Raw genomic sequence first — 27,339 nt, 5'->3', positions numbered from 1 at the left:
ATATTAAAAGTTAATGCAAATATATATCATCACAATACATGCAAACAATACGCCTGCACTGCTTTTATTTTGAAAGATCTGCCACGTTAACGTTTTTTCGCGCGTGCTTTCCGTACTTAGCATAAGGTTTATGCTGATTGGTTTGTTTGTCAGCTTCAACCCGGGAAGACGTCAGCTAACGGCAAAAAAGAAAGATTGATTCCGAATGCAGAGTTTTTAACAAGACACGGACTTCCAAGTATTTCTTCACTGCAGTCAGAGGTAAAAAGCTGTGGGCTAGTTTGTGGCGAATAGGTTGCGGTGCTCAAGGATTATAATCGACATTACGAGACCAAACATGGCGGAGAAGTACAAACATTTGTCTGAAGCAGAGCGGGGAGGATGTCTGCAGGTTTGCTAGCTAAACTGCTAAAGCAGCAATGACTTTGTTTTACCAAAGCTCATATCAAGGGATGCAGCAGTCAAGACGAGTTTTCTAATATCCTACAAAATCGCCAAAAGCAGTAAGCCATTCTCTGATGGAGAGTTTGTAAAAGAATGTCTGGTGGACTCTGCAGCGTTTATATGTCCGGAGAAGAAAGGAGCGTTCGTTAATGTGACCCTTTGGAGGCGAACCGTAACGAGGCGGGCGGAGAGCATCGCCGAAAATCTGGAGTTTCAGTTGCACAACAAAGTGAACGATTTTGACGTTTTCTCCTTGGCTCTGGACGAGAGCTGTGATGTCCGTGACACAGCCCAGTTACTCATCTTTGTACTTGGATTAACAAAAACCTTTGAGATGACGGAGGAGCTGGCAGCTGTGCAGCCAATGAAGGGACCACAACGGTTCACTGAGGTAAATACACGCATGAACAAGCTTGGACTGAAATGGGAGAATTTGGTTGGTGTTACAACCGGTCCGGCCCTTGACAACCGTCAAAGTTTCTCATGTGGCCCCATATGAAAATTAATTGCCCACCCCTGGTCGTTAAGTAGCTCGTTACCATAGAACCAAATTTTTGGAGTTTGCATGCAGGATCAAAGGAAGTCCTACACTTTAAATGCACTTAGAGAGGGACACCATTTAGTGCTTTTGTCTCTGTAATTTGCTCCACTGTTTTAAAGAAAATTAAAACCTACTGCTGCTGCTGTTTTGCAGGGATATAATGGATTAGTCAAGTAGGTGCAACCGACAGCAGGAAGTCCTACAATGATGCACACATTTGGCCATTTTATCATTAAATACAAACACTTTGGCCTCTTGTTGCACTGACTAAATAAACATTTATCTGTTTAATATTGGCTGCTAAAGGAGGTTTGACTCTTTAGACATCTAATCTAAAGTAAAGCAGAGTCTGACTCAGTTGAATTTAATAATGAATGAGTCCAAACCTGAACTCTTCAAATTCCTTCAGGCAGAAATGATTCCACAAGACAGGAAAAGCAGAAAATCTCTACTCTGGGCACGTACCACCAGCCACCTCCAGAGGGCCGTTTTTCTTCTTCAGCTCCTGCAGCGCATCAGTGAACTCCTTCCCTCCCTTTTTTTCCAGAGCAGAGCCTGTAAGCGGAGAGAGGAGGGTGGTGAAAACATCGACAGAAAGACAGAGACAGACGGACAGCAGGAAACAAGACAGCTGGTTGGTGGTCATGCAGACAGACAGACAGGCAAGCAGGCAGACATGAAGATGGACAGACAGACAGACAGACAACGATGCTGTCAATCATGGTACCTGGCCTCGCTCTGAATCTCTGAGTATTTAGTCCCCATTATTGTATTTGTGAACTCAGGAAAAATCTCACAGTTAAAGTGCAAAGATTTACAGCTGCTTTTTCCAAATGACTCAATGTGAGTCAGTTTAACTGATGTATTAAAGCCTCTGTCCCTAATTACTTCCCTCTGTCCTCCCTCACTGGCTTATTTAGTTTCACCCTCTATCTGGAGACTGTAGCTGCATGTTATAGATGACAACATAAAAAGCTCCGTCTACCTTTCGGTTCATACATTTCAGCTAAAAAACAGTCCAGACAGGAATCTAAGTTCAGCATGGAAGAGGAGGAAGATGCACCTAGAAGTAATGAGACTGCTGGGAAATGCAACTGTATTTTTCCTACTTGTTTTGATGTGTAAAGGAAGTCGTTCCACATCGATCAAACAGTTTCAGATTCACTCAGAGCTAAAGAGAGAAGCCATAAAGGAAACCAGAGAGGAAGGAGGGGCGATTTAACGTCACCAGAAGCAGAGAAATGAAAGTTCTGGCTGCAGTATCATTAAAAACAGGCAGAGGAGAAAAACAATAATGTTAGTGGAGAAAAAAAGCTCTTCAAATTATTTAAAAGTCGTTACAAGCAAGCAGGTAAAGAAAATTTAGGAATAGATAGTTAAACATTGTTCCCTCATTAATTTAACTGACCATCAGGGGTTTTATTCTGACACTTGGTCTCTTCTTCTAACCAGCTGAACTGACAGCATGGTCGACAGGTTACACGAAATGAAGCGAGTCCCAGATTACCCACGTTTCAGTCGAGTGGAACAAAGCAGCAACAAGCAGCAGCAGGGTTCTTAACAATACAAATATATCGGCATATATACACTTGTGATGCATTACTAGCAGCACCTGACCACTAATGGTAGTATATTTACGTTCTGTAGCTGTAAAGGTGAAGCACCTTCAACACAACAGCAACATATGGACAACCCACGCTTAACTACTCCTGTTTTTACACATTTTTCAGGCTGGCTGCAGCTCATACCTGTGAAATGTGGAAATAAACTTGCAAAGACTTGAAAGTTACACAATGAACATTCACTTCTTTTATTGCCTCATAGAGCAGTAGAGCACTATGAGACCGGAGACAACTAACAGTAGTAAACATTAAACCAACTTTACTGCCAGATATGAACCTCTGGAAGCGTTCTCTTCTTCCTCATGATTTAGAACAAGGGTGTCAAACTCATTTTAGTTCAGGTTCCACATTCAGCCCAATTTGATCTCCAGTGACCAGTAAAATCACAGCATAAAAACCTATAAATAACCACAACTCCAAATGTTTCCTTTGAGTGCTAAATGTTCACATTTATGGAATTATCTTTCTACAAAACATCATGAACAACCTGAAATTTCTTAAGAAAAATAAGTTCGATTTCAGCAACATTATGCCTCAGTTTATCATTTACACATTACAACTTCCAGATCAGAGTGTCTACAAAGGAACACAACATTTAGTCACAGCTATCTGGAACTGAATGATATAGTGTTTTACTTTATGATCAAAATGACAAAAGTCAGAAGAGAAAGACAAAAAAACGACATGAAGCAAAACAAAAAAGACTTCAGATTAGACAAATGACACTAACGAGACCAAAAATGACAAAAGCGAGAAACAAAACGACAAGTCAGATTAAAAAAAAAAAAACAGGACAAAATATTACAAAAATTAGACATAAAATGACAAAAATGAGACCCAAAATGACAAAAAAATGAGACAAACGACATGAAACAAAAAAAGCAACAAAAAAATGGACAAATGACAAAAAAATTACACAAATGACAAAAAAATTACACAAATGACACAAACAAAACCAAAAATGCTAAAAGCATGAAACGAAATGCTAAAAAAGTACACAAACGACACACAAAGCGATGCACAAAATGACAAATACAGCAAAACACAAAATGGCAAAAATAAGACAAAAAACACAAGTGAGACAAAAAGGAAACACAAAGCGACAAAACGACCAAAGACGGACAAAGTACAACAAAAACAAGACAAAATATTACAAAAATGAGGCACAAAATGACAAAAGAACAATGAACAATCTAATATTTTACTTTATGATCAAAACAACTTGTCATGGTCTAGAAATTATTTAGCTTTACAAATTCGCAGTTAATGTCTTCTCTGTCATTTTTACACTTTACAAAGTCATCCAGAGGGCCAGATTAGACCCTCTGGAGGGCCAGTTTCGGCCCATGGGCCGTATGTTTGACACCCCTGATTTAGAAGAGTCCAGGTAGCTTCATTAATCCTGCTTGGAGAAACGGACCCTCAGGTGCGAATCTGTTCTGAAAACATTTTTGGTGCATAAAACCTCAGTAATCTCTGATATCTGAGAAAAGAAAGTCAGCTGCCAACCAAAAGCTTTTTTTTTTTAATGTGGTGAGCAGCGAGATTCAAATTATCCTCCTCCTGTCCACTTTTTCTTCTGGGTAAGGTTTATTGAAAACATTGCATGATTGCAGCACTCTTTGGCAGCCGACTTCCAAATCTTGGCAACCGGCGTTTCCCACAAGTACCTCACTGCATAAATATAACAGGCGCTACTCGCTTGTTTCAAGCCTCTGCAAGTTCACTTTCACTTATGACACAGTTTAGTCCTTTCTGTAACTGTTTAACCAATGTACATAAATTGTGAAGTGAGATGTTTACAGTGAGAACAGGACTGAGTTTAGTTGAACTTCCTCGCTCAAAAGCTCTTAAATTAACCCTCCTGCTGTCTTCATTTACAGGCACCAAAAAATATTGTTTCCTTGTCTGAAAAAAAATCCAAAAATTCCCAAAATTTCTGAAAATTTGCAAAACCTTCAGGAAGAAAATTCCAATAATTCCTTAAAAGTTTCCCTTAAATGTTTTATTAATTAAAAAAAAAAACAAAAAAAAAAAAAAACAAATTTGGCAAGAAAATTCTTGTAAATATTTTCAAAAAATGAGTAAAAATCTTCCAAAAAAAATCCTAAAAATATCTGAAGTGATTACATATATATATCAGTAAAACTTCTAATATTTTCTTTAAGAACATTCACATAAAAATCAACCAAAATCCAGTGAATTTCGCTGGATTTTGGTTGATTTTTATGTGAATGTTCTTAAAAACATTTTTAACATTTCTTTTTTTCCACCAAAAAATATTCAAAGATTTCCCAAAAATGTTGAAAATGTGGACATCAGAAGTTTCACTGTGAATTTTTATTATTTTTTTTTTTTCACATTTTCAACCTTTAAAACGGGTCAATTTTGACCCGCAGGACGACACGAGGGTTAAAGAGTTAAACGTGTGCTGCTGTGCTGTTTGTCCACAGACTGCAGTGCCGATCATCTGGACGCGCAGAGGGAGAAACATTCAGCTGAGGTCTCTGCAGAGTGGGTGGTTCCTTTACCTACTTCACCACCTGTATAGAGGGAGGAGTTGGTCGGGTGAACGACAGCGTCGCTCTCCACGATGGAAATGTCGGCTTGGACAACTTGCAACTACAGATGACAGTGACAAACAACAGGCAAACAACACGGTGGTAAAAAACACAGTGAGTGACCAGGAGCAACATTGTGGGACAAAGAATAAAGAAAAAAAACAGGGATGAAAAAGGAGAAGAAGAGACAGAAGTTCTCCTTATTGGCTGAGGAGAAAACAAGGAGGCAGCTGAGGGAATGGTGGGTCACAGTATGGAATCAGGAAGCAGGACTGCAGTTGAGTTGATTTACTGAAAAATAAACACAGGGTTTCTGCAGCAATCAGCCAGTCAAATTTAATGCTTTTTAATGCCATTTTAATGCTATACTGTAAAAATTTTAATGCCATGTCCATAAACTCAACAAATTACATGGGTTTGGATTTTTGTAAAAGATGATTTTTATTTAAAAACTGTCCCTACATTTCACTATTTCTGAATCCGAAAACCACCCCCAACCACCCAATTATTGCAGTGCTTCGGCATGTATACGCAGATGCACATATCTGACGAATCGCAGTCTATAATTACATATTATTATGTCATTATCATCAAATATTTTTCTTGAAAAATGCAGAAAGAATTTTTAATGCCACTGAGAATCAAATGTAATGATTTTTAATGCCATTTAAGGCCTTAATTTTCACAAAATCAACTTAATGACTATTAATGCTTTTTAATGCCCTGCAGAAACCCTGAAACACAATAAACTGCTTTTTTTTTGTTTTCTGCCCAACTGCATCATCCTGATTCCTGATTTTATGATCAAACTCCAGGTGAACAACCTCCCAGTCAGGCTGCAACTATCAGAATCAGCTTTTCTTCTATGGTACCTGCTGCTGGGGCCTTCAGGCGTTATAAAGCTTTGGCAGCCATTTGAAAGGATGACAACCTGGAATGAACCTCTACACACAGTGGGAAGAGCAAGCAGGACCACTGCTCGGAGGAGCTTTGATAAAAAATCCTTGAAGGTCTCCACAGATTCCTCCTCGGAGCTGTGTTTTATGTATGATTTTTCGATCAATTTGCCAAAGAACATCCACCTTTCTGCTCTTCATTCTAAGTCGTAGAGCAGGATCAGTTACTTGGGTCCACGTGGAATCAAAGGATCTCATCATTTATTCACACTGTGAGCACTTCTTTCCTAAGAGCTGACCATCCAGGAGGAATCAACAAGCAGGAAAGTTCAGCAGCAAAAACAACTATTTCAAAGCTGCTCCATTTCAGTCTTTTAAGAAATACTGTGTTAATCCTCCTGTTGTCCTCATTTACAGACACCAAAAAATATTGTTTCCTTGTCTGAAAAAAATCCAAAAATTCAGCAAAAAAAATTCCCCAAATTTCTAAAAATTTGCAGAACCTTCAGGAAGAAAATTCCAATAATTCCTTAAAAGTTTCCCTTAAAAGTTTTTTTTTTTTTTTAAATCCCCCAAATTTGGCAAGAAAATTCTTGTAAATATTTTCAAAAAATGAGTAAAAATCTTCAAAAAAAAAATCCTAAAAATATCTAGTGATTACATATATATCAGTAAAACTTTAAGAACATTCACAAAAAAATCAACCAAAATCCAGCAAATTTGAAAAAAATGTGGACATCAGAATTTTCACTGTGAAAATATATTTTCTTCCACATTTTCAAACTTTAAAACAGGTCAATTTTGACCCGTAGGGCGACACGAGGGTTAATCCAAAAGTCAGTAAGAACACTTTGGAGAATGGTTTCATGTTCAGTAATTTAACTGAGCTTTTATTTGTGGTAAAGCCTGCATGTTTAGTGAGATTATTTGCTTTTTCTAAGTCATGTCGCCACATCAAATCAAAAATATTGTTTGATTTTTGGCCCAAGGTAAATTGCTTTTCACTTTTTTAATTTCTTTACTGCTATGGAATGCTACTGATCACAATATAGAAAACTAAAGAAAGTCCTTCTGCAACAAAAAAAATGTTGATTAAATACCTGCCGAGTGTAAGTTAGTAAACAACAAAAGTCTAAATTACAGACTAGCTGTGCTGTGAGCAGGAAAAACAAGATTTTCACATTGAAGTTCTCTTTATTCTCCCATTACATAGATTCAGAATAAACATTAATTCCACATTTTCTCTTAATCAGACCGTAGAAGTGACATGAAAGAAGCTGCCCACAGTGTGAACGAACAGATCTGGTGGACAAATCCTCGATCCTCATTCATAGTTTTCTCCAGCACTTGAATTTCAAAGGAGCTGTTAGACCGTACAACATTCAAGGATTTTCAATCTCAAAGCCCCCTGGGACCAGACAGCGAGGGGGAGGTGTAGGGAGGCTCACCTAGATCGTCTTTAAGTTCAAGCTCAGCATTGGTGGGGTTGATGACCCCCTCCACGTCAAAGCCAGCCAAGTTACTGACCTCGCTGTGGATGAGGTTGAGCTGTGGAGGGGGAGGCGGGGGAGAGCGAGGGGGAGGCATGCCAAGGAGGAGCCAAGGAGGAAGAGGTGAGGAAGCAAAGCCATTAAAACCAGATTCACACTGCAGATGTATGGGATACCTTGACTTTTTGATTCATCATCAAACTGAGTAGATGTTGCAGGTGTTTGTGTGTAGAGATATTTACACGTAGAACGTCTACAGGAGTACACTTGGAGTAAAGACTCATTTTCTAACACTTCTATAAAAGGTGAGAGATGAAGTGTCTGGTTGAAAGCAAGTTAATTAGCAGCTTCAGATCAGACCTCTGGATGAGATGATGAAGCACTTTCAGAAGGAAGTTTTCAGCAACAGAAACCAAAATAGGACAAGAACTCTGCAGGTGCACTGCTTAAGAAATGTTAAATTATTTACATTGCAAACAGCCTGGAAAACAAAGACAAACTGCATCAAAATGGGATCACAAGCTTAAACTGATCTAACTGTATTATGGGTACAGTATGTAGGAGGTAGAAAAATACTGATGCGTTACATATTCTACCTGATTTTATCCACGTTTGTAGCTTCAAACTGTTCATCTACAATCTACATTGTGTAGAAGTGATGCAACCATGTCTCCAAAAGTTACATTCAAATACAACTGAGCTGCATTCTCATTTAGAAAGAAACTAAATTTAGTTTGGAAGGAAGTGTCATTTTTCTCCAAAATGTAAGCCTGACATGGTAGAAATGTTTGTCCACAGAATCCTCAGACCTAAGTATCGTTCCCACTCGTTTCCACTTTTGGTTTTCACTCGCTGTTTGGTTAGATTTAGGCACCAAAACTATATGGCTTGGTTTAGGAAAATATCACAGTTTGGGTTAAATACAAGCCTTCCACAGCATGTTTAAAGCTTCTCCTCAATTTTCTGGGTTACCGAGGTGACAAGTACCACCACACTCAATATCTACAAGAAGTCCTCGGTTTACAGCATCCTCGACTTATGGCATTTCCTTGTTACATCGGAACTGATTACAGACCAGTCCTTGGTTTAACATACGGCGTTTCGTCGTTACGTCTCAACTGGTTCAGTGGAACTAGTTGGCGACCATAGCGGATGAATACTGTATGTACAGGAGTCATGTGGTGCTATAAGACGGCTTTGTCTACATTTGCCACCACATTGGATTATGCTACATTCACTAACTTCATTATGGCTCCCAAGCGCAAGTCAGACTCTTCTGATTGATATCATGATGCACGTAACGGCTTAGTTTACATTTTTGTTGGTATTTTCCTACCGAGTTGTGTTTCGGTGTGAGCTAATGACTGTTTGTCGTTACTGCAGTTGTACAAATATGTAAACTGATTGATATCATGATGCACGTAACAGCTTTGTTTACATTTTCACTAGAGTTCCGACTTACGTCACACCGTAGGAACGGAACGCAGACGTAAGTTCAGGACTCCCTGTAATTAGTAAAGCAATGAAATAAATGTCAAAAATATGTTGATTTGAAACATTTTTGTAATTTCACATGTCAAACATAATGCTGCAGAAAATGTCCTTCCATCAAAACGTAATTAAGAATGCAGCTTACTTTTATAAGAATGCAATTTTTGGTAATGGACTGAATTGATGCTACCAAGAAAAAAAATCCTGTATATTTGTGCACATTTAACAGCATGAATTAGTTTTTCTGTTTGCTTTGTGTTTCAAAATGTCAAGGTATCCCTCCAGATGTTAAGATTTTCAGATGTTACATCCAGTTAGCAGCTCTCACTTCAAGGTTATTTCATCATCTGTTATACAAACACCAACAAAGACCCAAAGCATTTCAACTTAAGAGAAGCAGCGACAACAGAACTGTGAACAAAACACAACGCCAGAGGAAGGAAAGCGCAGTTAGAATAATTAAGTCTCTAAAGCAGAAAAAGACTAGCTTTTTTATTCGCGGGTTCATTATCCTTATCAACGGGAGGTTAACTGCTTTCATTTGATTAATTATCTTCCACTGACTTTGGCAGCTGCTGTAATCTGTGGTCAGCTACACTGAGTCACTCTCCTGATGGAGGGAACGGCAGCAGACATACTGCTGCTATGGAGTGTACAGAAATCACTTTTATGCACAATTAACATTTAAAATCAATTCGGCCTCTGCAATCCACAAATACACTCTCAAAATCTGCTGTTTTCATTATCTAGGGAGCAAATCAAACAAGGAGTCGGGGTGAATGTGCTTTAAAGATAAGATCAGTGATAAAGGATGGCAGCTGAATCATACACGCAGAACAAACTCCTCATTTACTACCAGCTAAACATCAGGTTCATTCCTATTAAATAAAATTAGTATTAACATATGCAGGGCAGATCAAAGCGTGCGGCGCCAGCAGAAGTCAGGTCACAACTGAGCTGAAACTCCAGAGGTAAATTTCTCCTCCACAGGGGATTTTAGATTTGCATTTAAACTGTGGAATAATTCAGGACTCACCACACTGTGAAAGAAATTATTTTCCGCAGCAGACCCTATCCAATCTCACATGTTGTTATAATTTCGGGTTTAATTTAAATTAAATCGCTGCAAATCAAGAGATCTGTGTTCTCAGACAGTAGAGCTGCAACGACTAAGTGATTGGTCAGCTATTCTGGTTAGCTTGAATGTATTTTAATGGCAAAAATTATAATTTCCGGCTTCTTAAATTTGAATATTTTGTCATTTCTTTCCTCCTCTGTGACAAGAAACTGAGCATCTGGAGAAAACAACACATTTAAGGATGTTATCTTAGGATCTGATAAACAATGATTGACATTTTTCACCTTTTTATTTGACATTTTATAGAGAAAACAACTAATTGAATAATCAAAAAGTTAATCAATAATAAAAACAATCATTAGTTGCAGCCCTGTCTGACATAAAATGTTGCCTGATTCAAATATCTATCTGATTTCAGCCCAAAGAGGGCACACATGAAACCATTTTCAGCAAAAAAGAGCACAAAAGCCAAAATTATAATAAATCAGCAATTACTATCTTCAATTATCAATTATCTTGAGTCACTCATTCTCTTCCACACAGTATCTTCCAGATGTCTTTTGTGTTTTACACTCAAACCTGTTTTCACGAGTCTTTAATAAGCAAATTTACTACCAAGTTTCAGCTCAATAAAAAGGTCAAAAAGCAGCTTTTTTTAAAATGCAAAGTGAGGGGAGCTAACAGATCGTGATCATAGCTGCTAATATCACAAGTGAAAGCTACAGTTAGCCCTCACAATAAGTCTGGGAATCATAGTAGCTCTACTACAATGTGCAGTTGTAAAAACAAAAAAACCTGCTTCTATTAAGCAGAATATCACAAAGGAGCCGCTGACTGAGAAAACATCCCACCGTCGAGTGATTTTACCTCTCAGATGCAGTTCAGATAAAAGGCTGAATGAAAGCAGCTGGAAACATTACGGAGGCAGATCTAACAGCTTGTAGTCTTTCAGAACACTTGAAGCCTTGTGGCAGAGCAAAAAGGATTTTTTTCCCTTCATATAAAGAGCTGTTTATCTTCTGTTTGGTCCAGACTTAGATCATTTGTTCGGGGCTGAATAATAATCGCATTTCGTTCAAACACAGATAAGATCACACATGACTGAAATAGAAAAGCATGTCGTGTCTTACAATTATCAAACGCCGCATTTAAGCACAACAAAGTCCAGTAAAAGTTACTCTTAATATCTGAGACGTGTATAAAGTCTGGATCTCTGTATGTGTTACTACAGTTAGCTGGGACCTGTCGGGTTTAGTGAGACAGAAAACTGACCTTCTGGCCCAGGAAGAGGCTCTTGGTGGAGAGAACGGTGAAGCTGTCGGCCGGAGATCCCTCTGTGGTGCTGTCTGCCGACGCTGCCTTGCTCACCTCGCCCTGCTTCTGTTGGAGACGCACAATGCAAAGGTCAATATATGACTGAGGGACTTTTGAAGTCCATGGGATATATCTTGCATACATTTTTATTAAAAGAAAAAAAAATGTTTTTTATGTTATGTCATGGAAAATTAGTCCAGAACGACATGAAATTTGTCCTAAATGATACAAAAAATGATCCAAAATGATGAGAAATAATCCAAGCTGACATAAAACTTGTTGAAAATGACTTGAAAATTGTCCAAAATGACTCGAAAATTGTCCAAAATTATTCGAAAATGATCCATAATTACAGAAAATTAGTCCAGAGTGACATGAAATTTGTCCTAAATGACTTGAAAATTATCCCAAAGAAACAAAAATGATCTAAAATGACAAAAAACGATCCAAGCTGACATAAAACTTGTTGAAAATGACCAGAAAATTGACCAAAATGACTCAAAAATTGCCGGGGTCAATATATAATTGAGGGACTTTTGAAGTCCATGGGATATATCTTGCATACATTTTTATTAAAAGTTTAAAAAAAGTAAGGTTTTTATGTTCATTATGATCATGTCTTTACAAATTCCATAATTATTTATTATGGAAACAATCACTTATTAATAAAAAATGGCTAATTATCAATAAAATGTCAACTAAATAACCGTCTGAATTTAATAGCAACCACCTTGTAATTAGCTAAACAGTAATAAAATGAGTTTATTCAGAAATAGTTCTGATTGTGTTCTTTTTATTGAGTTGAGATAATTGTGACAGATATTTCTTTTTTGGAGATTTATCAAATTTTATATGGAAAATAACAAATTGCATCACTTTCAACTAAGTTCCCCATTACAAAAACACCTCTCAAGGAAGTGTGTTGATTCCAGATCACATGACCTGCTCCATATGATGTCATTTCCTCCTGAAGAAAAGACTGACCAGACTCCAAGGCTTTCTGAGTTATTTAATATAAAGTAGTGTAGATTTATGGCATGTCAACAGGTTTACTACAAGATCTTTAGAAATAACTTTTCCATTTTACTCCATTGTATATATAATATTTAGGTGAATCTTTCTCTAAAAATGCCATGTGGTGTTTGGTTATAGGTGGCCATGTGGATTTTAGGCCTGAAAACAGCAAAAATGTAATTTATTTATTTCTGTCTGCAGTAATAATGTTCATTCTTGTCGTCCTTTCTATAGGGAGGTGAGGATCAGCTACACATTACTGCTGAAACTGGAGTTTGGAGTCTGAAAATCTCCAGCGATCAGCCACAACAGTGAAGCACCTCCTCCCCCTCCTGTTACTAAAACAGCTCGGGCATGTCGGGGCACAAATACTGGACCGGACCTCTGGAGGTGTCCGGTGCTGCTGGCAGCAAAGTGAGTTCATCAGGCTTGTTCAGGCACATCCCACAGATTATTGATCAGACTGGGATCTGGGCAGTTTGATTCTGGCCCTTAGAAAACAGAACTCAAAGTTGTGGACTTAACATTTTCTGGTATTAAAAAGAAAAAAACTGAAGATGACAAACATCCTAGTTGTGGATTTATAGCTTCACAAGCCATAAAAAACCCCCCAAAAAGAACCTATAGTGAATCAGCGCAAATACAAGAAATCATAAATTTATGAAGGAAGAACATGTATAACTGTCCAGATACACATTTTTCAGTCAGATAAAGCATCTTTAACTGACCAAGAATATTACTGAGTTGGATAATAGACCCAAAAATGTTAGGACCAATTCTTTTTTGCATTTTTTGTGTTGTGTTGAGGCTCACTGTCTGCTGCAGGGAGGATGTGTTTGTTCTACAGCGATTTTATCTGGATGGTATGTGTCAAAGAAACCTCCAAATGAATGCCACGAGCCAAGCTTAGCCAGCAGAACGATGCCTTGGAACGACACAACGCTTTAATATTTTGGCTGATTGTTGTACGTTTTATTTATTTTGGGGTGTTATTTAGGCTTTCCTACCTAAAAAAAAGATCTCAAATGTGCTTAAACTTTGTGATATTTGCTTCATTCACAACCTCTATCAAAAATATCTGAACAATTTAGACTGCAACATCATGTATATGTACAGTTTATGTACATATACAAAGGAAAATATAACAAAAAATAAAACCCATCTGATTCTAGCGCTGAAAAGAACATTATCCATCCTTTAAGAATACATGAGAAAATGGCTAAATATAAGCCGAATCTAATTTTGTTTAGAGAAAAAGACAGATATCACATATCGACATTTATGTATTAACATTTTTGGGTGTTAATTTGGATTTCCTGCCTTAAAAAGATTTCAAAATTTGATTAAACTTCAAATGATTACATTTTTTCCTCCTCATTTTTTGAAAATATTTAAACAATTTAGCCTGTAAATATCCTGTATATGTAGAGAATGACCAGCCCCAAAATAAAACACATCCCTTAAAAACTATCCTCAACAGTTGGATTTAGCATTTTTTGGTGTTAATATTCTTTCCGAACACATCAGGAAATATCTAAATATGATCATCTATTAACATTTGAACTTATTTAGGCTTTCCTTAAAAAGAAGTACAAATCGTGTTAAACTTTTGTGATATTAGAAGTATTTGACCTTTAACATCCAGTATATGTAGAGTATAGTGTAAGGAAATTCCTAAATATATAAATTAGACAATAATCTGCACAAAATAAAACACATCTCATTCTTAAAGAAATTAAGCTTAATGTTTGGGACTTAGTTAAACTTTCCTGCCTTAAAAAGATGTCAAAAATTGTTTAAACTTTGTGATATTTGATTTATTTACCACCTCTACAAAAATATTTAAACAATTTAGACCCTAACATTCTGTATATGTACGATTTAAAGTTTACTGTAACTCCTGAACATATAAATGTAGACAATAATCTGCACCAAAATGAAACATCTGAATTTAGGCCTTAAAAATTAAGCTTTAAATTCTAGATTTAGCATTTTCTGGTATTAAAATAATTAAAGGAAACTTTGGGAAACCGCTGAATATGAGCCCAATCTCATTTTATTACGAGGAAAAGATATGAACACTTACCTATTAACTTATAAATTCTCATTTTGCCTGTTATCTTATATACTTGTATTCTTCTCTTTGGATTGGAAAATGATGGATTTTGCATTTTCAATCACTATTAGCTGTTGCTACCTGAATGTAAATGAATTTTTTTCAGTTACCCAAACAAGTTAAACTACAGGAATGATTTGATAAAATACAGAATAATCTACTGCAGACATAACTGGTGGTAAAAGGTGAAGTTGTGACACATTTATGCAACTAGCCAGGTTCTTACTTCACACATTTCCTTTCACAAAATCATGTCAGTATATAAACTCTCATTTTGTGCTTGCTGTTTCTTACGTTTTGCCGCCGTGTTATGACGATTCCACCCGTGATGAGGTGGTACTCAATTGTAATGGAGAACGACCTAAACCGAGTCGAGTTGAGCCAAGTAGGTGCTAGTGGAAAAGTGCCATTAGAAGCACCGCCATCAGAAGAGTCAGACTTACGCTTGGGAGCCATAATGAAGGCAAAAAGTTAGTGAATGTAGCTCAATCCAAGGTGGAGTACAACCGTAGAATGGAAACAAAGCCGTCTTATAGCGCCGCGTGACCACGTATTCGTCCGCTCTGCTCGTCAACTAGTTCCACATAATGACAAAACGCCGTAAGTCGAGGACGTCATAAACTGAGGACCCCCTGTAAATGTTCCTGGAGTTGGCGAGGTGAAAAGCAAACTATAAACACCCTCAACTCCTCCAGTGTTTATCCCATTCATCCTGTTCACATGCAGACCTACCTTGGCCTTCCTTCCTGCCTTCTTCCCGCTCAGTTTCTTAGCTGCCGTTTTCTTGACTGACTTGGGTTTCTTTTCGGGTGCAGGTGAGACCGGCGTCTCCAGTTTGCCCTTGGCGCCTCTCTTCTTGGCCAGCAGCTCTGGATGGATGTTGGGCAGAACTCCGCCTGCTGCGATGGTCACACCTTTCAGCAACTAAAACACAAAAAACGCCAAAGACTTGAGTCACCCTGCATCACCTGGAAGGTAGGAGATCAACCTGAAAGCTTCCTGTATGCGTTAGAGTTTAGAATTAAAAGTGCAGCGGCCGACCTGGTTGAGCTCCTCGTCGTTGGCGATGGCCAGCAGGATGTGTCGAGGCGTTACCCGACCCTTTTTATTGTCTCTGGCTGCGTTACCGGCCAGCTCCAAGATCTCCGCTGCAGGGAGGAAAACAAAACATCAGGGGGTACATCTATAAACAGTCTAGAGCACAGGTAGCTAAGATAAGACTCTGAATCTTTAAGTTAATAACCTTCATGTGCTCTCATATTTCATGAGAATACAGAAATAAAAACTAGCAGATTACACGTCTCAAAGAGCGAGTGTGTCTATAAATGTAAGCCATTAACTATAAGGCAAACATCACTTCAACAGATGATCTTTGAACTGTGAAACTGAATATACAGCTTTCAAGTAACCGCCATATCAATGTCCACAAGCTGCAGTATCTCTAGCAGAAGCAGACACAAGCTCATTTGTAGCATTTTGGATCTTTCTGTAGATGTAACTGAATATAAATGCTGCATAAATATTGTATTTACATCAAAAACAAACATTTAAAATGCTTAACCTGCCCTACAGTATGACTTTACATGAGTCATTTGGCAGTTTTTTATTGTTTAGAACTAGGATAAGTGTTGCTTTATCAGATTTTTAAACACCCATGGATAGCAGTGAAGCAGCTAATGCTCTTAGATCCATTAACGTCCACCAACATGGAGCCTCACCTGCGGTAAAAAGTCTCTCAGCTGCCAGCAGTGAACGCTCAGCTGTTGTTGCAGTGCACAGCAGCATTCAGACCTAAACAACCTCGGCAGTAGCTTGGTTTACTCGTGCTTTAGATAGTAATAATGAAGCTCACCCGTGAGATACTCAAGGACGGCGGCCAGGTAGACGGGCGCTCCCACCCCGATGCGATACTTGGGCAGCCCCCTCTTGATGTAGCGAAGCATCCGGCCCACAGGGAAGATGACGCCGGCCTTAGTGGACCGAGATGTCTTGGTCAACTTCTTCTTTCCTCCTCGGCTGGACATGATGCTGACGATGCAACCAGCGTCAGACTCTGCAGGGAGACATCGAACACAATCATCAACAAATCTCAACAACACTGATTTACCTTCTGGAAGTTTTAAAAGATGAGATTGAACCAAAGGAAATTCTTGCAAAAAAAGAAGCAGTGCCACTAAAAAAAGCAGTAAGATGTAGGTACAATAATAAAAATACAAATTAAGCTAAAATAAGAACAGAATATTAACTATAATACTGATAGTAATCCAGAGCCCCATTGACTCAATATGCTAATTTTAAAAATATATAAATAGGTATATTATGTAGAAATACTTCAAATAGTTTAAAAAAAGTAGTTTTGGAACAGTCAACAATTTAATGTCATTTAACTGATTTATTCTGTTTGTACAGAAAAAATATATTACTTTAAAAGTTGACTATCAAAACAAAACAACAAAACATGTCAAAACTTTAAATAAAATCCACATCAAAAATGTATATTTTTACAAAAATATATTCATTGTTTTATTTTGCCTGATTGTAAAATTATACATTTTTTTGCTATATTCAAATCTGCAATTAAAGGTAATTAATTAAAATAATACAGATACTGAAAAATTAAGAGTTGAAAAATAATAAATATTTTTTTTAAAAAAGGAAAATTATTAATGTACATGTTGACTATTAAAAAAAACGGCAAATCTGTAAATAATATCTATGTCAAAAATTTGTATTTTTTACAAACAATTCATTATTTCACATTGCTTGATTGTAAAATTACAATTTTTTGCTGTATTTAAATCTGCAAAAATAATAATTAAAATAATACAATTTACAGATAAAGAAAAACTAAAAGTTGAAAAATTGTAAATATGTTATTTTTTTATGGGAAAAAATATACATTTACATGTTGACTATTAAAAAAAAAAAAAAAAAAGAGTCAAAACCATAAATAATGCCCACCTCAAAAATCTGTATATTTACATTATTTCACTTTGCTTGATTGTAAAATTATACTATTTTTACTGTATTTAAATCTGAAAAAAAATTTACAAATGTAAAAAATTCATTTTACAGATAAACCTAAAAGTTGAAAATTTGTAATTTATTTTTTTTTTAAATAAAAAGTATTCATTTATATGTGTACTGTTTAAAATAAGCAAAAAAGAAGCCAAAACCACAAATAACGTTTACATCAATAATCTGTATTTTTTTAACACGGTTTTATTATTTTACTTTGCTTGTTCGTAAAATTACACAATTTATTTAACTGTATATAAATCAGCAAAAAACGTGAATAATGAAAATAATACACTTTACAAATAAAGAAAAAATTACATTGAAAATGTGTAAATATTTTATTTTTTTAGTAAAAAAATATTCATTCACGTCAAAAATCTGTATTTTTTTAAAAAAAATGCAACTCATTCTTTTAATTTGTCTGTAAAATCACTTCATTTTTTTAACCGTATTTAAATTAGAAAAAATATGTTATTGGACAAAGAAGGACTGAAAAATGATAAATATATTTTTAACCTGTTCTGTTAAATTACCGACAGCATCCAGTGGTAAAAATCTCACATTAAAACAGAATACTGCATGTGAAATGGAAATACTGCAGTTTTAAGGTGATTAAGCTGCAGTACATAATCTGGTGCATTAGACAGATCATTAGCCATTTATCTTACTGACTCTCTAGAACAAATTTGCATGGTTTTGTATAAAGAATCTGATTTATATTTATGGTTTTCAGCATAAATCATTATGTAAATGAGTTTTTTTCTTCTGGTTTTACAAAGAAGCAAACATTAAATGCAACTCCTGGTCCTATAACAGATTATTATGTCATGAGATACTGATAAAAATTTGCCAAAACAGTGTCTTTTTTTTGTGTGTGTGTGAGAAGACAGTTTGCTGCTTTGTCTCATGACTTCCACTCGTTATTTGGGAGGGTTTGACCCAAAATCCAAACATGAAGCCAAAGAGCAGAAAGCAGCCTGGTGTTCATCACAGCACATTAAACATGACCCTGAACGCCTCATTCCAGATTAATGAGGCTGGAACTGTAATAACTTTAATATAACGTGAAGGAAACATTCCTGGAACCAGCGCTGCTGCACCAGATGCGGACACCAATTAGCCGGAGATCAATTAGCGCCGCCAGGCCACGCTGTTCGCTCAGCCCGCTCCGGTAAACACAACAAATCCCGCTTTAACGGCAGCTTTTAACGGCATTCACCCGCAAATAACCAACGTATGTCATTCCTCCCGCAACCTCTGCGGCATTTCCCCGCTCCGGCCAGGTGAAGGTGCGTTCACCGCCTCACCGACACCGATTTCCGCATGTCAACAGCCCGCCGGAGGGTCGAGCGCAGGTACCGTTCACGTCCCGAAACTGTCGCTGTGGGCGGATTAACGTCCGAATCCGGAGCTGTCACACGACCGGAGGCTGTTTTAACGGTCGGGTCAGCGGGCTCTCCGGGGGGAACGAGCCCCGGTAGAGCGGCGGCGGCTGTCCGCTCCTCCTCCCGCCCGTCAGCTCCGGCAGCTCGGTCTCCGCTCTCGGCCTCCGCGCCAGGAAGAAAAAAAACCGAAAATGGCAACGGTGACGGTTCTCCTCGGCGAGCGGAAACCGGCTCCACCGAGGAGAAGCGACCGCGACGGCAGCGGAAACGGTAACGGAGGAAGCCGGCGGGTTACTTACTGAAACGGAGCGCAGCGGAAAATGTCTCCCGTTCTCCGGTAACGAACAGGGCAGTGTCCCCGACTCCCACAATCCACAGCGAGCTGACAGATCGGAGCCAGCGCTGCCCGCCGAGCCACTACCGGGAGACGATCCGCTGCTCGGTGATCTTTAACCCTTCAGCTCCGGTAAACACGTGGTTTCAACTCCGACACCGACCGATTCCGGAACGGATCGATGAGATTCACCACAGCCTCATTAGTCTGTTAAAAAAATAAATTAATAATTAAATAAAACATAAGGATTTACATTTAAATTGAAAAAAAAAAAGATTTTAGTATAATTTTCAATGTAGGTTTTTTTCTAGAGCAATTTACAGTTAAATATATTTACAGATTTTCCCTGTTTTTACAGATGATAACTTGTAAAATCAAATAAAGATAAATAAAAATAAATAAATTTTTTTAAAAAATGAATAGCATTTTAAAACCTGTTTTTAGTTTATTGTATTTAAATCACCAACAATATAATTTTATAGATATCTGCCATTATTTGAAATAAAAATCATATATATATATATATATATATATATATATATATATATATATATATAAAGGAGTAAAAATAAATAGAAATATTTTTATTATTTTACATATTTTTACTTTTTTATTATATTTATTTTTACTTCTTAATTAAAAAAAAAAAGAAATACAGATACTACATCATAAAATCCCAGAAAAAAACTATAAATTTACGTGCTGTGAAAATAGTTGTAAGATTTTTTTGGAACAGTTTACAGTTATTTTACAGATTTTCCCTGCTTTTACAGATAATAACCTGTAAAATAAAAATAAAAAAATAAAATGTAAAAAACTAACAATAAAAATTAACAGTCCAAAACTGTAAATTCGATCCACATAAAAAAATTCTGTATTTATTTTTTGTATTTAAATCATCAAAAATATTATTTTAGAGATATCTGCCATTATTTAAAATAAAAATGATGTATATTAAGGACTAAAAATTAATTGAAAATAATTTTTATTTTACATATTTTTCTTTTATTGTTTGTTTAGTTGTTGTTTTTTTTTTTTTTTAAATACTACCTCATAAAATCCCAGAAAGAAAATACAATTTTCCGTGCTGCTAAAATAATTTCTTCTGAGCAATTTACGGTTATTTTACAAATTTTCACAGTTTTTACAGATATTAACTTGTACACTGAAAAAGTATTAATTTACATGTTGACTGGCAAAAAAACATACTGCAAATTATTTTTTACTGTAAATTAGATCCACGTTAAGTTTTTTAATAAATGGTAATTCCTTCTTTTACCTAGTTCATTGTAAAATGACACAATTTTAAAAATTTATTCAAATCAGCACAAAATATTTTTTTAAAATCTTGTTTTACAGATATAGAAAAATCTATAACTTTTTTTAAAGCTGTGATTTTACAGATTTACAGAATAAATGCATTATTTTATACACTGACTAAAACAAAAAAACAACATAAAAATAATGTTTTTTTTAAGAAAGGTTTTATTATTGTTTTTCACTCTGTTTTTTTTCTGGAACAATTTACAGTTATTTTACAGATTTTTGGCTGGCAAAAAATGTTTTAAAAAATGATAATTCATTGTTTTACTTTGACAGTAAAATCACACAATTATTACTTTTTCTGCTGTATTTAAATTAGCAATGATATTATTATATTACAGATATAAAAAAATGAAGAATGGTAAAATGGCACATCATTTTAAACAGGGATTTTTTTTTAGATTTTCACTGTTTCATTAAATTATAGATAGTAACCAGTAAAATCACTTTAAAAAAGAAATTCATATACATGTTGACTGTAGAAAAAGGGGCCAAAATTGTACATATAGTCTACACAATGATCAGTTTTTGTACAAATAGTAGGTTGCTCCAGACTGCTTTGCTGTATTTAAATCTGCTAGAAAAACTATCAATATTTTAGAGATATTTACCCTTATTTTCAACCTATATTTTTATGTCAACCTCAAGGTGGCACCAGAGGAAAATTCATTATCTCTAAAGTAGACTTCAAAAATTATTCACCAACTATTTTGATGATCTATTAATTGGACTGAGTGATTTTCAAAGAATAAGAAAGTTTTAAAAAATCTCTGAATCTAGCTTTTTACAATTGGATTATTTTCTAGTTTCCTTACTTCACCATGACAGGAAACTGAACATGTTTGGGCAAAACAAGACATTTCAGGGTTTCATCTTAGATTTTGGGAAACATTGATCAATATTTTTCACCATTTTCTGACATTTTACAGATCAAACAACTAATTGAGAAAATATTTGACAATGAAAATAAATGTTTACAGCCAAGATATGAGGTTTGTCCTCTGGGACCATGTTCAGAATGACCAGACTGTGCTGAGATGTTTTGCCTCATCCTGGGTGTGGACTGAAAATGTCACTCACTGTTTGTGTGAAATGACGATGATTTGTTCTGTCGCTTGTAAAAACACAACCTGAGAAACCTGATCAGCTTCTCTCCAACCTGCCGTTTTATTTCCACCACATTAATCACACACCGATTAAGCAGCCGGTTGTATATTTAGTAGTTCATTATGGGAAATAAATGATGTAAACATGAGACATAGCTGGTGCAGAAACAGTCAGGCATTCCGTCGTTTACGTAGCTCCCATCCTGCAACAGGTAAAGTTAAAAATAATTTTAAAAAACTAACTGTCAAATATAAGGGAGTGTCCCAACTTTCAAAATTCGCCTTAAACAGTCACTGAGAGTGAACCAGTCTGGTGACCACTGACCCTTAACTTCTTTGTGTATTTTTGTAATGTGCTTTTATTGGGACTTATTGTCCTTTTATTGTGAAATTGTCTTTTTTACTGTGACTTATTGTCCTTTTTATTGTGACTTATTGTCCTTTTTATTGTGAAATCGTCCTTTTCTTGTGACTTATTGTGACTTAATGTCCTTTTATTGTGACTTGTCCTTTTATTGTGACCTACCGTCCTTTTATTGTGAAATTGTCATTTTCTTGTCACTTATTGTCCTTTTATTGTGAAAGTGTCCTTTTATTGTGACTTCTTGTCCTTTTATTGTGACTTATTGTACTTTTATTGTGAAATTGTCCTTTTATTGTGGCCTATTATCCTGTTTGCCCCCAAAATGCTTGATGCTCAAAAAGATTTATCAGCTCTGTGTCTGTCTAGAAACCAAATAAACTCCTAGATTTAGGATTAAACATATATTCTAACGAATGTTTCCAGACCAACTTTCTGAGCGTCCTCTTCAGCGAGTCTCTGTCCACAGGGTATTTTTAGATCTGACATATCACTTGTTCTTCTGACTCGTCTGTTGGACTCAGACGGATGCTTGGAAGATCACAGGTGTTTCTAATAACATTAACTCAGCCTCTGGTGGACTCAAGTCTCGCTCTGATAGCAGGACAGTGAGTCAGCGTGTACAATACAGGACACTAACATCAAGTAGAGTTCAACCGTAGATCATTTGGTGTTTGCTTTTTCTGCTGTGCAAATATTTATTGCTGTTTGTCCTGGAAAAGGCTGGAAAAGTTGTGTTGATCACATCTGATGTTCAGACAAGAATCTTTGCTAAAAATGTGGCATTTAGACCAAAATAAACCCAGGGAGGTGATCAAAATATAAAACCAGCCCAGCGAGCTCCACTTCTTGTAAGACCAGGATTTTACCACCTGTTCAGGTAAACAAAGGGTACAAGAATTCACACATTTACTACACCAACATGCAGAATGTTTTAAGACTTTTCTCACTGTTGAGAGTACTGTTTTGGATGTTTTAATCAGTCATAAAACCATTCTGATATCCCCAAACCGAAAAGAAATTTAAAAAAATTAAAATGACTGTCTTTGTAGTGAGATAACAATTTACTTGTACACAACTCACAGTATACTGACTTCAACAGAATGTAAATATACTGCAGAGGTTTAACTTTCCTCCTTCAAATTAACAGTTACTATACATTTAAGTAATGATGCTGCCATTTTACAAAGAAAAAGGGGCAATTTGTCGAAAAACTTGTTAATAATTCCAAAATTCTAAACAGCACCAGCCTCATTTGTTAACTCTCATGAGACTGCACGTCTTCATTGTCATTTTGTGTCTCGTTTTTGTCGTTTTGTGTCTTGTTTTTGTTGTTTTGTGTCTTGTTTTTATTGTTTTGCCTCATTTTTGTTGTTTTGCATCTCGTTTTTGTCGTTTTGTCTTGACTGTCATTTTCTGTCGTTTTTGTCGTTTTCTGTCTCATTTTTGTGGTTTTGTGTCTCGTTTTTATGGTTTTGTGTCTCATTTTTGTCGTTTTCTGTCTCGTTTTTGTGGTTTTGTGTCTCCTTTTTATGGTTTTCTGTCTCGTTTTTGTCGTTTCTGTGTTTGGTTTATTTTTCAAAAATTTGGAAGCCGAAAAGTCCTCTTAACTCAGCTTGATCTAGAAATAAATACGCCCTTCTGATCAAATTCCTTCACTTTAGTCCTGAAAAACACAAACTTCCAAATTCTAAAATGTTTCATGATGAATCCAAAGCATTGCAAACCCAGACACAGTCCAGGCCTCCAGTGTTGGTGACAGATGTTTGTTGAAACCGAGCAGCTCACTGATGCAGTAACAGCAGCTTCTCAGCAGAGGGCAGACCTGAGCTTTGCATTAACACCATAAAACACCACTTTATGATGCAATAATCTACCTGCTGCATGAACTCTGCTCTGTTAGCAGGTGTCCTACAGATGCACAGGTTCGTATCTCTGTGGAAATATTTATTCATTCAGTGGACTGGATGAAAAACAGACAGATCAGATCAAATGTAGTGTAGAAAAACACAAAAATCAGACTAAAGCATTCAGTGAAAGCATGAAGTTCTGTACAAATTACAGGTTTGCTATTCAGGCAACAGCTTTTAAAGTTTAATTATTTGGCCTCCACTTGTGATTTGATGTGATATGTGGAATTTTTATATGAATACCTGACAATAAAATAAGTCAAAAGCTTTTATCTTACTATACATACACCAAAAAAGTGGCATTGTACAACAAAATCCACAATGCACTGTATATACTGTCATTGCCACCCATAAGAATAGAAAAACACGTGAGAAAAAAGCATATAAGTCCGTCAGATAATATATATATATATTTGTAGCATGTGTTATAAATTATATTTTACATTTTTTATAAAATATATTGTAGATTAATTAAAAAAGGCAATGCAGGTTTATTTGTTTGGCAGATTTCAACAACATGGCAGGCATTTCTTTATGTAAAATTGTTAAACTTAAAACAGCAATTTGTGAATGTAACATAAAGCTGTATACAACAGGCATTACAACACAATCAGAATTAAATAGCAAATTAAAAACAAGATGAAATGGAAAACAAAAAGCTGCAGTACAGTTGAAAACAGTTATTATTTAATAAAAGGCAACAGAAACATCTTTAGCCTTGATTTATAAAAATGAGAGTTGAGGCAGAAATGCAGTTTTCTGGGAGTTTGTATCAAATATGTGGTGTGTAAAAACTGAAAACCGCCTCTTTGTTCTTTGTTCAGGATCAATCATTAATAAACCAACATCAGTATTTTAAAACTAATAATTTGATGCACAGGGAACCAGTGGAAAGATCTCAGAACTTGTCTAAATCATTGCTATAATTCTGGTCTTTAACCCTCCTGTTGTCCTCGTTTACAGGCACCAAAATGTATTGTTTCCTTGTCTCAAAAAGTCCAAAAATTCAGCAAAAAAAATTCCTCAAATTTCTGAAAATTTGCACAACCTTCAGGAAGAAAATTGCAATAATAATAAAATTCCTAAAAATATCTGAAGTGATTACATATATATCAACAAAACTTCTAATATTTTTCTTTAAGAACATTCTCAAAAAATCAACCAAAATCCAGCGAATTTTGCTGGATTTTGGTTGATTTTTTTGTGAATGTTCTTAAAGAAACATATTTTTCCACCAAAAAATGCTCAAAAATTTCCCAAAAATGTTGAAAATGTGGACATCAGAAGTTTCACTGTGAAAATGCATTTTTAAAATCACATTTTCAAACTGTAAAATGGATCAGTTTGACCCGCAGGATGACACGGAGGTTAAAACTTCTATTTACCACAAACCGCAGTCATGCAGGACGATCACCAGGAAATCTTATGACCGACTAAAATCTGCTGCAACTGAACAAACTACCAGAATTGTGGTTAGATTAAACCAAAAAAGGGAACAAGTAGTTAATTAACACCAATCAGGCTTTCATATTATAGGAAAGTTAGCCAAAGGATGCGGCTGCTCAATCATAATCCATTTTATTCGTGCAGATGATGTCATTACATGTGACATAAATGTACTGTTTATAGCGATGATTTAGACAATAAAAGAAGACTGATAAATTCTACCATGAGTCAGAAGAGATAAGAGAAGTTTCTCTGTGAAGTCAGAGCTTCAACTCTCTCCCCATGTTTATTAAAGGTGGTTTTTACCCAGCAGAGCTCCAAATCATACTAATTTTACATAACGATTACAGTGCACTGACCCCCCGTGAGATAATGACAATAATGAGCGATAATGGAGCCATATGTTGTGGCGGCAGACGGGCCTGAAGGTCGTCGTGGTCAAGGAGTGGGAGTGATAACTGGAGGTGATGTTACTGCAGAGAAAATTTAGAGTAAAGTTCATGTGGTCTTCAATATTCTGATGATGTAAAGCTGCAATAGTTGTACAGTTTATTGTAAATACTTCAAACACTAGCTTAGTGTCAGTGGTAAATTATTAATCAAGTGTTTTAATTATATTCTTATTGTAAACAAAGAAAAAATCAACTGATTTTACTACAATTGCTGCCTGTGCAAACCCTTATATATTTTATTATTTGTGCATTAGAGCAACTGTACTGTTGTCCAGACAACAAAATCTATATCAAATCTATATTAGTTAAAGTTGCTCTTAATGAGTTAAATTTGTTCTAAAGGAGTTAAAGTTGCTCTAAAGGAGTTAAAGTTGCTCTATATTAGTTAAAGTTGCTCTATATTAGTTAAAGTTGCTCAAAAATCAGTTAAAGTTGCTCTATATCAGTTGAAGTTGCTCTTAATGATTTAAAGTTGCTCTACATTAATTAAAGTTGCTCTATATAAATTAAAGTTGCTCTACATTAGTTAAAGTTTCTCTATATTGATGAAAATTGCTTTATATTAATTAACGTTCTGAAGGAAATACAGTTCCTCCAAATGAGTTAAAGTTGCTCTATATTAGTTAAAATTGCTCTATAGTAGTTAAAGTTGCTCTAAAGGAGTTAAAGTTGCTCTATATTACTTAAAGTTGCTCTATGTTACTTTTGACTGGTAGTGTAGTTGTTAATAAACTGTTAAAGTGACTGTAAGGATCTTGTGTGAGTTACTGGTTTGTTGTTGTGTTAAATGTGATTTATAACAACATGATTTTCAGTCATCCATGTCATGATAACCGTAGGTGATTCAGCAGAAGGTGCTTCTGTTTGGTTTCTAAAAATGTTTCACGTTCTAACTGCCTTGTGGGGAGTCTGATGTGTTTATTCTCACCCTGGATTCACACGGCTCATGGCCGAGGACTCACATGTCCCGAGGTGTGAACGTTATGAAACTGTATGAGGAGGAATCTCAGGACTGTGGTGAACGTATCTGATAACTGCTGTCATATAAACCCACCAGGGTTTGGATGGTTTCCTTCACTTCTCTCTCAGACCAGCTGACTTCTCTGTCCAGATGTAAAAAGCATAAAAAACACTCCTTTGCGGACAATAATGTCAACAGAAGAGGGGGCCAAAGGCACCACTTATCAGGTACTTTTAATGCAGTCTTGAGATGCCTCTACATTGAATTTCACATCCATACACAACTCTAAGCACAGAGTTGAATGTTTTCAAGAACCAAGAAGTTGTCCAGTTGCTAACTAGTGGATTTAAGATTAAAATGACCTGGATGAATGAGTTCCTGCAGTTATAACACTTAAAATCTTAAATAATTCTGATTAAAGTGATTTCAAACAAAGAAAGGCTCTTAATTAACAAGCTGCAGCACTTTCTCATTAT

General features: G+C 36.0%; 1 protein-coding gene and 1 long non-coding RNA gene across 3 annotated transcripts in view; one reads left to right on the top strand and one right to left on the bottom strand.

The window, feature by feature from the left end:
- The window catches only part of LOC111583370 (core histone macro-H2A.1), a 28,246-nt gene extending 8,816 nt beyond the window's left edge, over positions 1-19,430 (bottom strand). Inside the window, exons 1-7 of one of the 2 annotated variants that reach the window (XM_023292429.3) lie at positions 19,270-19,430; positions 16,420-16,620; positions 15,609-15,715; positions 15,300-15,491; positions 11,396-11,503; positions 7,513-7,612; positions 1,451-1,540 (exon numbers count right to left, since the gene is read on the bottom strand). In XM_023292429.3, the coding sequence (XP_023148197.1) occupies positions 1,451-1,540; positions 7,513-7,612; positions 11,396-11,503; positions 15,300-15,491; positions 15,609-15,715; positions 16,420-16,591 (769 nt within the window). In that variant the 5' untranslated portion in view covers positions 16,592-16,620; positions 19,270-19,430. Of the gene's footprint in view, positions 1-1,450; positions 1,541-5,138; positions 5,230-7,512; positions 7,613-11,395; positions 11,504-15,299; positions 15,492-15,608; positions 15,716-16,419; positions 16,621-19,269 lie in introns of both variants that reach the window. The other variant, XM_023292431.3, reaches the window with a different exon arrangement.
- On the top strand, positions 1,517-12,864 carry LOC111583372 (uncharacterized). The gene is made up of 4 exons (XR_004849129.2): positions 1,517-1,708; positions 5,061-5,282; positions 11,355-11,527; positions 12,686-12,864. It is a non-coding gene; the product is annotated as an uncharacterized LOC111583372 (long non-coding RNA).
- Positions 19,431-27,339: the final 7,909 nt, after the last annotated feature.

The sequence above is a fragment of the Amphiprion ocellaris genome, chromosome 14 (genome assembly GCF_022539595.1).
Source record: "Amphiprion ocellaris isolate individual 3 ecotype Okinawa chromosome 14, ASM2253959v1, whole genome shotgun sequence".
Classification (NCBI taxonomy): domain Eukaryota; kingdom Metazoa; phylum Chordata; class Actinopteri; family Pomacentridae; genus Amphiprion; species Amphiprion ocellaris.
The sequence above is the reverse complement of the archived record's forward strand: the minus strand, read 5'-3'. Positions and strand labels throughout refer to the sequence as shown.